Source organism: Heteronotia binoei, chromosome 7, assembly GCF_032191835.1.
Source record: "Heteronotia binoei isolate CCM8104 ecotype False Entrance Well chromosome 7, APGP_CSIRO_Hbin_v1, whole genome shotgun sequence".
NCBI classification, from domain to species: Eukaryota; Metazoa; Chordata; class Lepidosauria; order Squamata; family Gekkonidae; genus Heteronotia; species Heteronotia binoei.
The window spans coordinates 19,769,992-19,784,545 of NC_083229.1; the positions used below are offsets into that span (position 1 = coordinate 19,769,992).

At 43.8% G+C, this 14,554-nt stretch overlaps 1 protein-coding gene across 6 annotated transcripts in view; it reads left to right on the plus strand.

Moving 5' to 3' along the window:
- Positions 1–14,284, plus strand: part of ASAP1 (ArfGAP with SH3 domain, ankyrin repeat and PH domain 1) — a 219,472-nt gene extending 205,188 nt beyond the window's left edge. For 5 of the 6 annotated variants that reach the window (XM_060243205.1, XM_060243209.1, XM_060243206.1 and 2 more), the window contains 5 exons: positions 1,243–1,309; positions 2,533–2,591; positions 3,539–4,041; positions 8,188–8,310; positions 11,319–14,284. In XM_060243205.1, the coding sequence (XP_060099188.1) occupies positions 1,243–1,309; positions 2,533–2,591; positions 3,539–4,041; positions 8,188–8,310; positions 11,319–11,393 (827 nt within the window). In that variant the 3' untranslated portion in view covers positions 11,394–14,284. The remainder of the gene's footprint in view (positions 1–1,242; positions 1,310–2,532; positions 2,592–3,538; positions 4,042–8,187; positions 8,311–11,318) is intronic. The other variant, XM_060243208.1, reaches the window with a different exon arrangement.
- The last annotated feature ends 270 nt before the right edge of the window (positions 14,285–14,554 follow it).

Consider the following 14,554-nt stretch of genomic DNA (forward strand, 5'->3'; position numbering starts at 1 on the left):
ATACTATAGACCAGGGGTGGCCAACGGTAGCTCTCCAGATGTTTTTTGCCTACAACTCCCATCAGCCCCAGCCAGCATGACCAATGGCTGGGGCTGATGGGAGCTGTAGGCAAAAAACATCTGGAGAGCTATCGTTGGCCACCCCTGCCATAGACAACAGCTTGTTTTAACGCTATCCTAATGTCACCTTTTCTCTTACCCATGCTGGCCATTACCATCATTTTCCAGATTTTCATTTGTGCCTTGTGCTAACTCTAATTAGCATCAGGGAATATACTTTATGTATATAAATCCATTTGTCTTAGAATACCCACTGTGCTGCCCTTATTTCTTACCAAGGATGTGTCTCTTTTTTTGTGTCATTGATTTTATTGTGTGAGGCCACCTTTTGCACAAATAAGCATCTGTTTGGAATGGAACAAACACTGAGGATGCTCTGCAATCTGCTGTTTTGTTTTAAGCAACTTGCAGCGTCTTGCAGTTTTTATTGCATGGCTACAGACATTTTTGAATGGCAGTCTTTCATTTTGTAGTGGCACTCCAGGTAACCATCATGCTTTTTTTTGTGTGCATGTAGCTTAAATGTAGTACCTTCTCTTTGGTTGCTAGGTTGTAACTGAATTCCTTCCAGAAAGGTTGGATTTGTTGCTAACTGGCTTTGTAAATAGTACTTCTTGTAATCTGTAGATTCTCTGTTTTGTAGTAAAAGGAGGTGATACGAAAAATGCACACACACAAAATAGTGAAAGAATATTTAGTATTTTCATAAACTGAAACCTTTACTGTTGTTGTTGCTCTGCTGAACTAGTACCTTCAAGCATGTCTCCTTCCACTGTTTGGGTACAATTTGGTAAACTGACTAGTGGAATCCATACAGAAATAGTGATTCCCGAATGTGGATTAAATTTTGATCGAGAAGTTTTACCTTTTTGTTCAACTTCTTTCATAGCACCTTGAGCACAAAAGCACATGTGCGCATACAAACAGTGTTGATCAATATTATTTTCTGTAGGAACATTGAGGAGCTTGAAAGAATTACGTAAATATAGTAATATCTGGTTTTAATCGTTCAGACAGATGCTCCACAGTTCACTGGCTTGTAGATCATAAGTACCCCTTCTGATTTTACATTGTTATCCATGGAAAAAAAATAGGTACATTCCCTAAAAATCTTACTTTGTGCAATTTATGGTGCTGCCTTCTACTTTTTACATTTAGAATGAAATCTGTTTGTTTACTTAGGTAATGATTTGGGTCCACCAGCAACAAAGGCCGCAAACAAGTTTGAAGGCATGTCTCAACAGTCAGGGTAAGATTTTATATTATATTTTATATTCGCTACAGCTATGAAAGATTATTAATCCATATGTATGGCTAGACTTTCACAGATCCATAGAAAACCAGTATGTCTATTTGTGATAGAACTCGTTTTTGGTTTTCAGTTGGCTATGTCATTTCATGGACGCATGTTTCGTGTAGCAGATAATGTGAAGCTCACAGGCCATGTCTGCAGTGCCCTGCCCCCCCACCCCCAATTTAGATATGTCCTTTGGACAGTGGCGGAGGAAAGAAGCTTTTCCGTAGCAAGCAGTCTTGACAAGGCAGTTGTAGCACTCAAGCTACACTTTGCCCAATTCTCATTATGTCATCTTGCAGATGATTAAATGTATCATTACTGTTTCGCATACCATGATTTAATGTAGAGAAGTGAATGACAAGAGGGGGGAAAGTTTTTATGCTTGCTACAGTTAACTGCCAAAAGACCTGCAACCAATCTGTTAGAAGCTTTGTAGAGCCGGAATTAGTTTTATAGAACTGAAACAAGCCGCTGGGTTTTCCTTGCATACACACACACACGCATGAATGATAGTCAAGTGTGGGCCGCTTATCAAGCTTCCATAGTCGAGTGAGAATTCAGACCCATTACCCCAGGTCCTAGTCTGACACTCTTAACTGCCACAGCAACACCACCTCTCATGGCAGGTGCTGAAGTTCCTGTTAGAGCCTGTATGTACTTGTACCTGTTGATCCTGCCTAAAATAGACTTGTGTGCAGTTCTCGGAATCCGAAGAGCTAACTTGCTCCAGTGGAGGTAGATCAAGATGGGTAGCCCATGTTCATCTTTCCGTAGCAATAGAAAAGAGCAAGAGTTCAGTTGCACCTTAAAGACTAACAAAATTTGTGGCAGGGCATGAGTTTTTGTGAGTCACTGCTCACTGTTCTGCAGAAGTGAACAGTGACTCACAAAAGCTCATACCCTGCCACAAATTGATTAGTCTTTAAGGTGGAATTAGTCTGTTTCTCTTCTCTGTTTCTCCAGTGCCATGTTTTGCATTCTTACGGTCTCTTATATGGACAGTTCAAGATAACCTCTTCCAGAGTTGTTGTACTAACTCCTTTTCTGAATATACGACTATGCAAACATAGAGAACTACATCTACTGAGTAATACTGTGAGACGTTTTATTAATCTTATGTTTGAACGCATCAAACTCAGAATTAACTTGTGATCTTATACATCTCTGTTCATCAGCACCAGTACCGCTAAGACTGCTCTGGGCCCAAGAGTCCTTCCTAAACTACCTCAAAAAGGTGAGGGCTGTTCATAATGTATCTGTGTTATATGTGCTTTAGAATTTCATCTGGAAGAAAGGAAAGAGGTAAATAGAAATCCATGCAAGGAAGTGATAACTGGCTGCAGTAGATTTGCCAGATGTGGGGTAAAGTTTGTTTGTTTACCATTGCACCCTTAGAGGAGGACAGAACAAGCATTGTAGCACTGCCTTGCATTTATGTGAAGGTTGCTGCATGCATGTTTCTTGAGATAACTGGAAGAATGAGATAGCCATGAAAAGTAATCACTGTAGTGCTACCTTATGTTTACATGAATTGGCGCAAGCCTAGAATACGCAATGAGGGTGGCGGCAGGGGGCTTGTGGCGGGGAGGGAGGCAAACTAGGCGGTTGTCTAGGGCACCGGGAGGTAGGGGGCTCCAAATTGGGCTCACCCCCGGTGCCCATGGCAAATGCCTAGTTTGCCTCCCTCCCTGTCGCAAGCCCCCTGCCGCCACCCCCTTCCCCTTCCATCACTGCGTCCAGTCCCATCCCCCCCCCCCCCCCGGCGTGCCATGCTGCACCAAGGTTGGTCCTTACTGGCTTTGATGCAGCTGGCGCAGCTTCTTTGAAGAGCCCACGATGCAAAGAGACTTCGCTTCCCCTCACTTCCAGTTTCGGGAAGGAGGGGGAACGAAGTCTCTTCTCGGGCAGGGGGGGTAGTGGGCAGGGAGTCTGCCTGGGGCGCCATGCACCCACAGACCGGCGCTGGGTGCCAGATATAAGTATCCATTGTAATTTTTGTTGTTATAAAACTGCTTGGTTATTTGTAGGTCTTCATTTTTGCTTCTGATACTTGACATTGATAGGTATTGAGATAATCCCACAGTGGTGGTTAGCTAGCAGCTGCAGAATGACAGTGAATAGTAGGTCTGAAGCTTTTTGTTTTTTTTAAAGGCTGATACTGAAATTCACTTTCTATTTCAGTGGCACTAAGAAAAATAGAAACCATTCACCTTCCTTCAATCGATAAGTCCTCCCATTTGGAAATCTTCCAGAAGTCAGCTTCGCTTTCTATTGACCTGCCACAGAAACCCCAACCTGGAGACCTGCCCCCAAAGCCACAGCCTCTGGAGCTCCCTCAGAAACCTCAAATTGGAGACCTACCCCCCAAACCAGGAGAACTACCCCCGAAACCTCAGCTGGGTGATCTGCCACCCAAACCGCAGTTAGCAGATTTACCTCCCAAGCCACAAGTAAAGGACCTTCCTCCAAAGCCTCAGCTGGGAGACGCTTTGGCTAAGATTCAAGGTGGAGAAGTATCGCCAAAGCCTCAGCCCTTGGAGGTAAATCAAAAATCTCATTCTGTGGATCTTTCTCCAAAGGTACAGTCTAGAGAGACCATCCAAAAGCAAGCATCAGAAGACTCCAATGATGTAACGCATGCCCTGCCAGAGACCCCAGTGCCACTCCCTAGAAAGATAAACACGGTATGTAGAATTTTTATTTTTGTATTTGCAGACGGGCTTTGCTGCTGCTGTCATCATTTGTCTAGAACAGGGGTGGCCGAACTGCGACTCAGGAGCCGCATGTGGTTCTTTCCCACATATTGTGTGGCTCTCAAAGCCCCCACCACTCCATCAGTTGGCTAGGAGAAGGCATTTCTCTGTTTAAATCACTTCTCCGAGCCAAGCCAGCTGGCAGCTGGGAGAATGCACTTAAAGTTGCTTTCTTTTCACTGTTCCCTCCCCCCATCTCTTTGCCTGCCTGTCTATCTGCCTTCCTTTTTGTCTTTGGCTCTTGAACATCTGATGTTCATGTACTGTGGCTCATGAACATCTGATGTTTATTCTGTGTGGCCCTTATGTAAAGCAAGTTTGGCCACCCCTGGTCTAGGACTTGCACAATGCTATATGGTATATCTCTGGAAAATATACATTTTAATCCCCCCCCCCCACACACACACACACATACACCAATGATCCCTCTAAGCCAGGGGTGTCAAACATGCAGTTTGGGGGCCAAATCAGGCCCCTGGAGGGCTCCTATCAGGCCCCTGGGCAACTGGCTATCTGCTTCCTTCTCCCTCTCTCTTGCTTCTTTCTACATCACAGCTTGCTTTTCAAGGCTTGCTCAATTGTTCAGCAGCTAAAGAGCAAAACCTCTATTTTCTCCATTGGCTGAGGCTCCTCCCCCCAAGGCCCCTGGGGAAGGAAGGAAAGAGCCAGAGCTTCCTTTGCCCAGTTCCCTGGATGCCATGGGAGAAATACAAAGAAAGCATCCTTAAGACCAATGAGTGCTAATGTTTTAAGCATGTTTAAAGTTTTTTTTAAATATTAATTTGTGATTGTCTGCGTTCTTTATAAAATTTATATCTCTGCTGCCTAATGTTAAATAGGTACACATGTGGCCCAACCCGAAATGGCTCAGTCCAACCCAACATGGCCCGGCCCCTCAAAGTCTCATTTGTGTCAGATCCGGCCCTCATAACAAATGAGTTTGATGCCCCAGGCTCTAAGCTGTAGAATCTTGTGAGCAAAAAATATACTTTGTGAGCTACTGGCAATTAAAGTTGTGAGCTACTGCATAAATCAAGTTTGTTCTGGGGCCATTTTTCCAGAGCTAAGACACAAATGTCTGAGCCAGAGGTTAAAAAACTGTGAGCTAGCTCACACTAACTCAGCTTAGAGGGAACACTGACCATCCCAGTTTTAAGCCAGAGATCAGTACAGCATACAAAGCCAAAGGTTACACAGTACAACGAAGTGTGAATGTCTGTCTTTAAAAAACATTAATCACCCAGATATAGCCCAGGCTAGCCTGATCTTGTCAGATCTCGGGAAGCTAAGCAGGGTCGGCCTTCTTAGCTTCAAATATATATTATATATGTTGTTTCTTGGGCTTTGTTAAGTTGAACTGTGGTTAGTGTCATCCAAAAGCAGATCGTCCACTAACTTTCGTCAGCGGGGCTTAATGAAACCAGGAGCTGAAACCGTGGTTTGAATCTGGCATTTTTAACCAGGGTTAGACTTAACTGTGGTTTCCCATGATATGCAGGCATAACAGATTTTGGCTTCTTCCCTGACACCACACAGGCCAGGATACCAACAGGCTCTCTGCAGGGAGAGGAACATAGAGGGGACAGATCCTCACAGCAACACCGTGAGGCTAAGAGAGAGTGACTGGCCCAAACGTTTGAACCTGTGCGACCCTGATCACACTCTAACCAACACCATGGTGGCTTTGAGGAAGACTAGTTCACATGTGGCAACAGGCTTCTTTAGTTTCCCTGTAGCTTGTAATACAGCGCAGTGGCAGCAGGGGTTCCACACAACAGGTTTCCCCAGTACAGATCAGGTGTTTTCCCTCCAGTGATTTAATAGCGTTATATCATCATCATCATCATTTTATTTGTATCCCGCCCTCCCCGCCGAAGCAGGCTCAGGGCGGCTAACAACATCAAGTCAATACATTAACTTATACAATAATGTTTAAAACAATAACTAGTTTAACAATTTAATTAAGATTCTAAAATTAATAAAATCAATAAAATTAACATCCTGGTGCTATTTCAGCAGATGGTAAATTTACTTAGCAGTCTCTCTTTTTAATCGGTGAAGGCCATCCTGAAGAGGATGGTCTTGCAGGCCCTGCGGAATTGTTCAAAATCCCGCAGGGCCCGCATTTCTTCCGGGAGCTGGTTCCATAGGTGTGGAGCCACCACAGAGAAGGCCCGCATGCGGGTACTCTGTAGTTTTACCTCTTTCGGCCTGGGGATAGTCAGCAGGTTCTTCCCTGCTGACCTCAGTGCTCTCTGGGGTTCATATGGGGAAAGACGGTCCCTCAGGTAGGCAGGTCCTCGGCCATATAGGGCTTTAAAGGTAATGACCAGCACTTTGTAACGAATCCGGTATATCAATATCCTGCTTTACTAAAATATGAATTTGGATCTGTGAATTCCCAGCTTTCCCCCCCCCCCCCACTTCCTTTTTTTTTTAAGGTAAGTCTCTGGCCTGTTCTTTCAGGAGATCAGTCTTTTTCCTCCTCAAGGAAAAGGGCTGGAGTCTTAAAAAATGAACGTTAGGAATTCAGAGACCTTGATGCATATATTGGTATAAAGGTATATTGATATAATACTATTGAACTTGTGATTGGAGGGGTGAGTAAAGGATAAACCCTTTGCAGCGGGGGGAATAAATAGCTACCATAGGGGAAATGGATGCTGCTCAGAAAATTTGAACTTTCACACCCACAAAACAGCCGTCCAAGCTTTGCTGCAGTCTTTCCCAAAAACTTTAGAGGGAAGCTGGTTTGAGAAAGATTGGAGAAAAGCTAAGGAAACACTGAGAGGTGCATAGATGGTGCACCAAACTGTTGTGGAGAAGCAAGGAGAAAAAAAAATCACTTCCCAGCAGTATGACGCTTGAAGCAAATAACCCAGGTGGAAATATCCAGTGGCTCTTTTATAGACCACAGATTAACAATGTTAGCTCCTGTTCAGTTATCAGATGGGATACATAAAACAGAGAATCCCTGCCTGCAAATGTACAGTGTAAACATGGTTTCTATTGTGTCGATCTGTAATAGAGACCGACAAGGTATTAAAACTTTTGAAAGTCAAAAAACCCTTCTGATGCAATTGTATAGGAGTGAATAATATTCTGTTTTGCATTTAGAAATTGTCCTTTTGTTTACTAGCCACAAGTCTGTATTTAGCATCTGAGGCAAAATTAAGTATTGTAGGGTTTTTGCGTTCATTGGTACTCGAACCATTTTTCATGACATTCTTACACGGAAAGTGCTAAGCAAGTTCACAGGTTTTTCCTGCGAACTTGATGGATGGGTCAAAATACTATTAATATCTGTTACAATATTAGAGACTTTGGTCTTAGATCCGAATGGAGGCAACATTGAGGCCAGTTTCAGCATTTTGGAACTTTTAATATTTTTCTTTCATCATCCCAGCTTCTTGGCCCTCTTTGTTTTCTGGGGGGGGGGGTGCAGTTTGAGGGGAGAAAGGCAGAGTATACAAGTTCTAAATAAGTCTAAGTAAATACATTCTTCTGCAGTGCAGCAGGAAACAAAGGTGTATATAATACCCAGAGCCTGTGACATAGGGTTAAGTTACAGATACTTTGAACTAGTGGCTCTAATGTGCTTCATGGGCAAGATTATGCTAAGGAAATAGGAGTGTGGAGAGGCTTTTCGTGTGTGAGAGAGGGAGGGACCTTTTCCAAGTTCTTATATGAACTCCCGGGTTGTACACTTGCATTGTGTAGTTGTGGCTGCAGTCAGGTGCCTCAAGCCTTGTGCTGCTTCTCAGAGTGGCAGTTTTTAAAAAGTGTTTTAGGAAACATACAAAATTCTTTTATGATGCCAGGATATCATAAGTTGTAGAAAGTATTAGAATATTTATTTTTAAAGAAGGTGAAAAAAACAAGTGTTTTCCTAGGAAAAGACATTGGTGGGGGTTTTCAAAGCTAGGTGTTTGTTTTTTTTTGAGGGGGGGATATTCTAAACAAGGGCAGAAACATCCTGGTTTGTCAGTGGTTTCCTAGTATTAAACCTTACGTAAATAACACATTTTCCCATCCTTAAAAAAACTCTCTGAACTAAAATAAGATTTTTTTTTAAAGGGGAAGAACAAAGTTAGGAGAGTGAAGACAATCTATGATTGCCAAGCAGACAATGACGACGAGCTTACATTTGTCGAAGGAGAAATTATCATTGTAACTGGTGAAGAGGACCAAGAGTGGTGGGTATGTATCGTTTTGCATTTTGCTTTTTAAAAAGTAAAATGAATCTTCCATAAAAGAGGAATCACCCAGAAGTTTCTGAGGCAGTTTCTGAGCTCAAAGGAGTGCAGCTCCAGAACCTTTCTGAGGGTTCCACCTCCTTTTCCCCTCCTACCTTGTCCATTGAATAGTAAGTGCAGCTGCATAGCAGTCCTTGGATTAGGAGAGCAGGCAGCCAGCCAGCCACCAGGAGCTTTGCCACGCCCCCAGCAGCCCTCATTAACCCCTGGAGAAGCCCATGCCACTTCTTATGTGATTTTGGGCAGCAGGTGGCTTGCTGGCCTTTTGACTGGGCTGGGGGCGGCCCAGGAGAGCCCCAGGCGAGCGAAGCCTTTTTGGGCTGGCTGGATCGCTAGCCAGCCCAAGAAGGCCTCGCTTGCCAGGGGGGGGGCACTCCTTTCTTGCGTCGGGTTGCTTTTGGCTGGAAGGGGGGCGGCATATGCTAATGAGTTATGGTAATAAACTCCACCACCTATTTTTCTACAAAATGGCCCCTGCTCTGAGGTGATGTGTTACTTCATGGCGGGAAGCAAGACTGCTTTGGAATGTTCCCCATTTGCTGTTTGTCATGTCGAGAGCTTCTAGATCAAGATGGGAAGCCATATTTGTCTATGGCAGCAGAAAAAAGCAAAAGATATCTGAAGTGAGCAGTGACTCACGAAAACTCCTACCCTGTCACAAATGCTGTTAATCTTTAAGGCGCTACTGGACTCTTACTCTTTTCGGCTGCTACGGACAGACCAACATGGCTACCCATCTTAATCTTTCTCAATGAAATAAGGCTTAGGTTGTAAAACCAACCAGAAACCTATCCTTAGCTTCAATGGGAGAATGACTGAAGCCAATCAGCTGCCCTAAGGCAAAATTGGAATAGGGGCAGGCATAAGTTTCCTTGTTCTAGTAGTACAGGATTGTGACAGGGCACTGCCATGCTGCAGCATTCCACGTCAAAAGAGGGTGGGAAGAAAGCAGCAAGGTCCTGTGAGCACAACTAGGACCCCCTCCCTCATATGGTGGGTTGATAAAAAATAAATATTTAGGTCAAAATCCAAGGAGCTGTGCAAATAGTGCTATGCATTTAAGGGGATTTGGGACAGTATTTTTAGAATAACGCCTTTAATGACCTGGGGCCTGCTCGTTTGAAGGGTCACTTCTCCCTAACATGTTCCTGCATGGCAGCTTTGTTTTTTCCAGTAAAATTTACTGTCGGTAATCCCTGCCCCCTTGTTCTAAACCATTTTCAGCCATAGTCTGTGCCCAGGTTTTCTCAGTGGCTGCCTGATTCCTCTGGAACACCCTCCCAGAAAAGGTCAGAGGGGTCCTACCCTCCTGGCTTTCCAGCAGGACAGCGGAATTGAGTTTTTCCCAGTGAGTTTTTGGGATAGACTGGAGTTAGGTAAAGGGGGGAAAGAGTCTGCTTGGGGAAGGTTAAGGTTTTTGGAGACCAGTTTTTAATATTTATTTAGGCCAGGCTAGCCTGATCACATCAGATCTCAGAAGAAGAAGATAGCAAATTTATACCCTGCCCTTCTCTCTGAATCAGAGTCTCAAAGCAGCTTACAATCTGCTTTATCTCCTTCCCCCACAACAGACACCCTGTGAGGTGGGTGGGGCTGAGAGGGCTCTCCCAGCAGCTGCCCTTTCAAGGACAACCTCTGCCAGAGCTATGGCTGACCCAAGGCCATGCCAGCAGGTGCAAGTGGAGGAGTGGGGAATCAAACCCGGTTCTCCCAGATACTCTACTACACCAACTGGCTCTCAGGTAAACAGGTTCAGCCCTGGCTAGTGTTTGGATGGGAGACCACTAAGAAATACCAGAAGCAGGCAATAGCAAACCATCTCTGGAGTCTCTTGCCTGCACAAGTATTTACATGCCGCATGCTATAATATGAATAGAGCGTTGAGGACCATCGGTGACATGGTTAATGGTTAAAAGCGGGATTCCAGTTGACCGGTGTATCTTGAATAGCTGTAGATATCTGCAAGGTAAAGACAAGAGCAGAAAGGAAGAAGCATATATGTACAATTAATTGATCCCTAGCAGGGAAAGAGGGGAGGCCAGTAGGCTTCTGAAACTTCTGTTATTTAAAAGTATCCCAGATTGTTTCAAACTAGCTTAATCGCAAAGCTGTTCCGAGCTGGGTTCATTTGAATTCAGGATGGAACAGATACATATTCCTTGACCTATGTGCTTCTTGAAGGCAAGAGACAGACCTATTTGATTCCTGCTGTCAGCCTAGCTAATACATAGAGCCAGTTTGGTGTAGTGGTTAAGTGTGCGGACTCTTTATCTGGGAGAACCGGGTTTGATTCCCCACTCCTCCACTTGCACCTGCTGGAATGGCCTTGGGTCAGCCATAGCTCTCATAGACCTTCTTCCCCTGTAGTGGTTAAGTGCGCAGACTCTTATCTGGGAGAACCGGGTTTGATTCCCCACTCCTTCACATGCACCTGCTGGAATGGCCTTGAGTCAGCCATAGCTCTCATAGACCTTCTTCCCCTGTAGTGGTTAAGTGTGCAGACTCTTATCTGGGAGAACCAGGTTTGATTCCCCACTCCTCCACTTGCACCTGCTGGAATGGCCTTGGGTCAGCCATAGCTCTCATAGACCTTCTTCCCCTGTAGTGGTTAAGTGTGCAGACTCTTATCTGGGAGAACCGGGTTTGATTCCCCACTCCTCCACTTGCAGCTGCTGGAATGGCCTTGAGTCAGCCATAGCTCTCTCAGGAGTTGTCCTTGAAAGGGTAGCTTCTGTGAGAGCTCTCTCAGCCCCACCTACCTCACAGGGGGTCTGTTGTGAGGGAAGAAGATTAAGGAGAGTGTAAGCCGCTCTGAGACTGATTCAGAGAGAAGGGCGGGGTATAAGTCCAATGTCGTCGTTGTCTTTATTGTGAAAATACCTGAAAGCATCACATGGGTAACAAGTGCGGTCACCCACCCCCCAAAACAACACTGTCTTTCCTTCGTTGCAGATTGGCCACATTGAAGGACAGCCGGAGAGAAAAGGGGTCTTCCCGGTATCCTTTGTCCACATTTTGTCTGACTAAATCGAACGGGAAACCGGAGCGTTGGCACCTCCTTCCCCTTCAGACGGGCTTTTTTTAGCATGAAGCAAATGGCTGCTGCCTCCCTGTAATTCTGTGCACAATTGTGGATATATATGTATATATATATAAAACGGCTGTTACAGAACGAGAGCTCGTTTACGGCTCACCCCGTGCGGTGACTTAACCCTCGTCTTGTAAATAGATGGTGTTCCTCTGCCTTTGCCAGTATTACGGTAGCCTTGGGACCTGGCACACCTTCCCGAGTTTGCTCAAGCTCCCGTCGGCATCAAGCACTTCCATCTCTCTTGTCCGTTTGTATGGATGGGCTACCAGCTCTTTAAGATGTGGTCGGTCTCATTCCGTTTCGTTTCACTGTACAGAAATCACCATTCCAAGTAAACCAGTATTCTTTTTTTTAAAAAAGAAAGAAAAATAGACAACTAGCGGAGAATTTAGGTTCAGTTTTCAGAATGAACTGCTTTGGCTCGTTTCCAGCCAAGTTTCCAGCTCCCATTGTACTCGGATTTCCAGCTTGTGACATCCACTTCCTCGGTATTTGTTGAAAGTGTTCAATGTACGCATCCAGCAAAAGAAATATTCACTGACGCTACAGATAAAACAGTAGTAATTCACAGTGTGTGGGTGAACAGCATTTTCATGTTTGTATTATATTAGTTGCAGTTCCCCCCCCCCCATGATATTTACCTCACTTTGACACCGTCTGTGTTTAATTAAAACAAAAGAACTTGTATCTGATGGAGAGCATTTCCCTTCACCGAACCAGGGACGTGCAAGAAAAATAATCTGTTTATGAATTCAGATCCTTCCTTGCCATCTGTGTTCATGCAGGAATGTTATATTAGCCCATAACATTGAGCAGTACAACTTTGGGATGCTTTGGTTGGTCAAAAGATGAGCCAATGTATTTGTTTCTAACCAGTTGACTCCCCTAGACAATAATTAGGCTGGGGGGGATTTAAGGGGGTTCCCTCTCTCCTTCCCCAATAGTCTTTGACTCACTGGATGATATTAAGTTATGATGTCCACTTAGTGGAATAGTCTGGGGCAGGGGGGGGGTTTTGTCGCAGGAACTCCTTTGCATATTAGGCCACACACCTCTGCTGTAGCCAATCCTCCAAGAGCTTACAGGGCTCCTAGCACAGGGCCTACCGTAAGTTCTAGGAGGATTGGCTGCATCAGGGGGGCGTGGCCTAATATGCAAAGGAGTTCCTGTGACCAAAAAAAGCCCTGGTCTGGGAAAATGGAAAGTGTTAAATGGTTTTGAAAATGAAAGTGAAAGATAACCTTTCCTCCAAAATTGGCAGCTGTTAATTAGAGAAACCCGAGAAGCAGTGCGTCCCTGGGGAGATTACATTTTCTTTACTGAATCCTAATTATGGTTCAGGGTTGAGCTCTGAGCATTCGCCAGCAATCATGGAACCACAAAGCTGATCACTTTGGAAGGATGCATTTTGACCTGTGGTAGCTTTATAGTTATAAAATCGTATTACTTGCTGCTTCAGCCCTTTCCTTATCCTAATCAAGACTATTAACGTATTAAGGGCATAATCATTTCTGATAGGCTTATTTATTGTCGTTCAGTCTGATCTTTGATCGTAACCCGAGCTGAGGGCTGCCTTTTGGTTTACGATCAACAGGAGCGGCTTGTCGTGCAACTCCGTGTGTCCTGTTAGGTTTACCTGGCATATAATGTTGCTTTAAGGCAATATTACTTCGGCAACGGAATGTATTCCTTATCTTATCTTTTTTTACTTCGAAACTGATTCCGCCTGTGATCCCCCCGTCAAAGTGTTTCCTTTCACTAAAGCACAAGTTCAGATTAAACCTTTCTGAGGCTTTCGCTTTCAACGTCTTACAAACCCCACACTCGGTGAATATTTATTTTTATTTAAATGGTTAACATGCAAAAAAAAAATTAATAATCAAAAAGTCGTGCATGAAGAATAGCAAAAATATTTATCAGCCATTATTGGAAAGTGGTTTTAAAAAAAATAGTTGCTTCCTCCGTCTCATGACACATTTTGTTGAAAGAGATTAAGTGTGCAAACGTGTGAATGAGCCGACCGGCCTCACCTCTGCAGTGTTACCATTGTCAGTGTTCTCAGACTCATGCCGTTGCTACAAAAGCCAGAACTCAAATGACTTAGCATTCCATGTCGCTTATCAACGCAGTGTGCTTCAGATGTATTAAAAGAACAAAGCTGATCTACCTTTATTTTTTGTCAAGTGTATTTTACAACAATTTCAAAATCCACCGTTCAAAAAAAAGGGCGGCAAAGCATATAAAGAAGATCAAGATGTGTAAAATGATGTAGAGTCAAATGTCTATTATTTTGTATGCTTTTTTGAAGTAGTATAATATGAATTTTTTCTAAAAAATAATAATAATAAAAAGAACAAGAGCTGACTATTCTGGGTGATTTGAAGAGTCCATAGGAGAATTAAAAAAAAACAATGTATGATAATATAGGTTGAGTTTAAGTACAGTGTTATATTTGAACTCAAAGAGCCACTATCTGCAATTTTGTACATGGCGTATTTGGGAATTCTGTTTGTTTTTTTGTTTCCCCCCCCCCCTCCCCCAGAAGAGGGAAGTCTGTTCTGCAAAAAGGTGTGTCGTTTTACTGTTGAACAGCAATGGCTATTTATTTTTTATGACCCAGCGCTTCAACATGGATAGAAGGCAAATCTGATTAGTCCCACCTAGTTAGAAGCCGAAGTCTCCTTTGAATGTTGCAGTCATCATTACACCAATACACTCGTCTCCTCCCATGTGTTTAATGTGACAGTTTGAGTACTGTATGTGTTAATTTCTACTTTTTTAATATTTAAAATTGCTTTTAAATAAATGTATTCAGTTGATCCCAAAACATCTGAATGTCCTTTTATCACCTAGAGTCTTCAGTTTGAGGGAAGAGCAGGTCTCATTGGTCTCAAATTGTAGATGGCGCGTGTTTATTTAGTAGATCAGAGGACTCCATAATAAAGGATAAGGCTATGAGAGACACATAGCAGCTTAATTTGGCGTTCTATTTATCTACCTGTTTGTTTGAACTGTTTGTACCCATCCTTTCTTTTATTGTACCCATTCCAGCTGCTGGAATGGCCTTGGGTCAGTCATAGCTCTCGCAGAGTTGTCC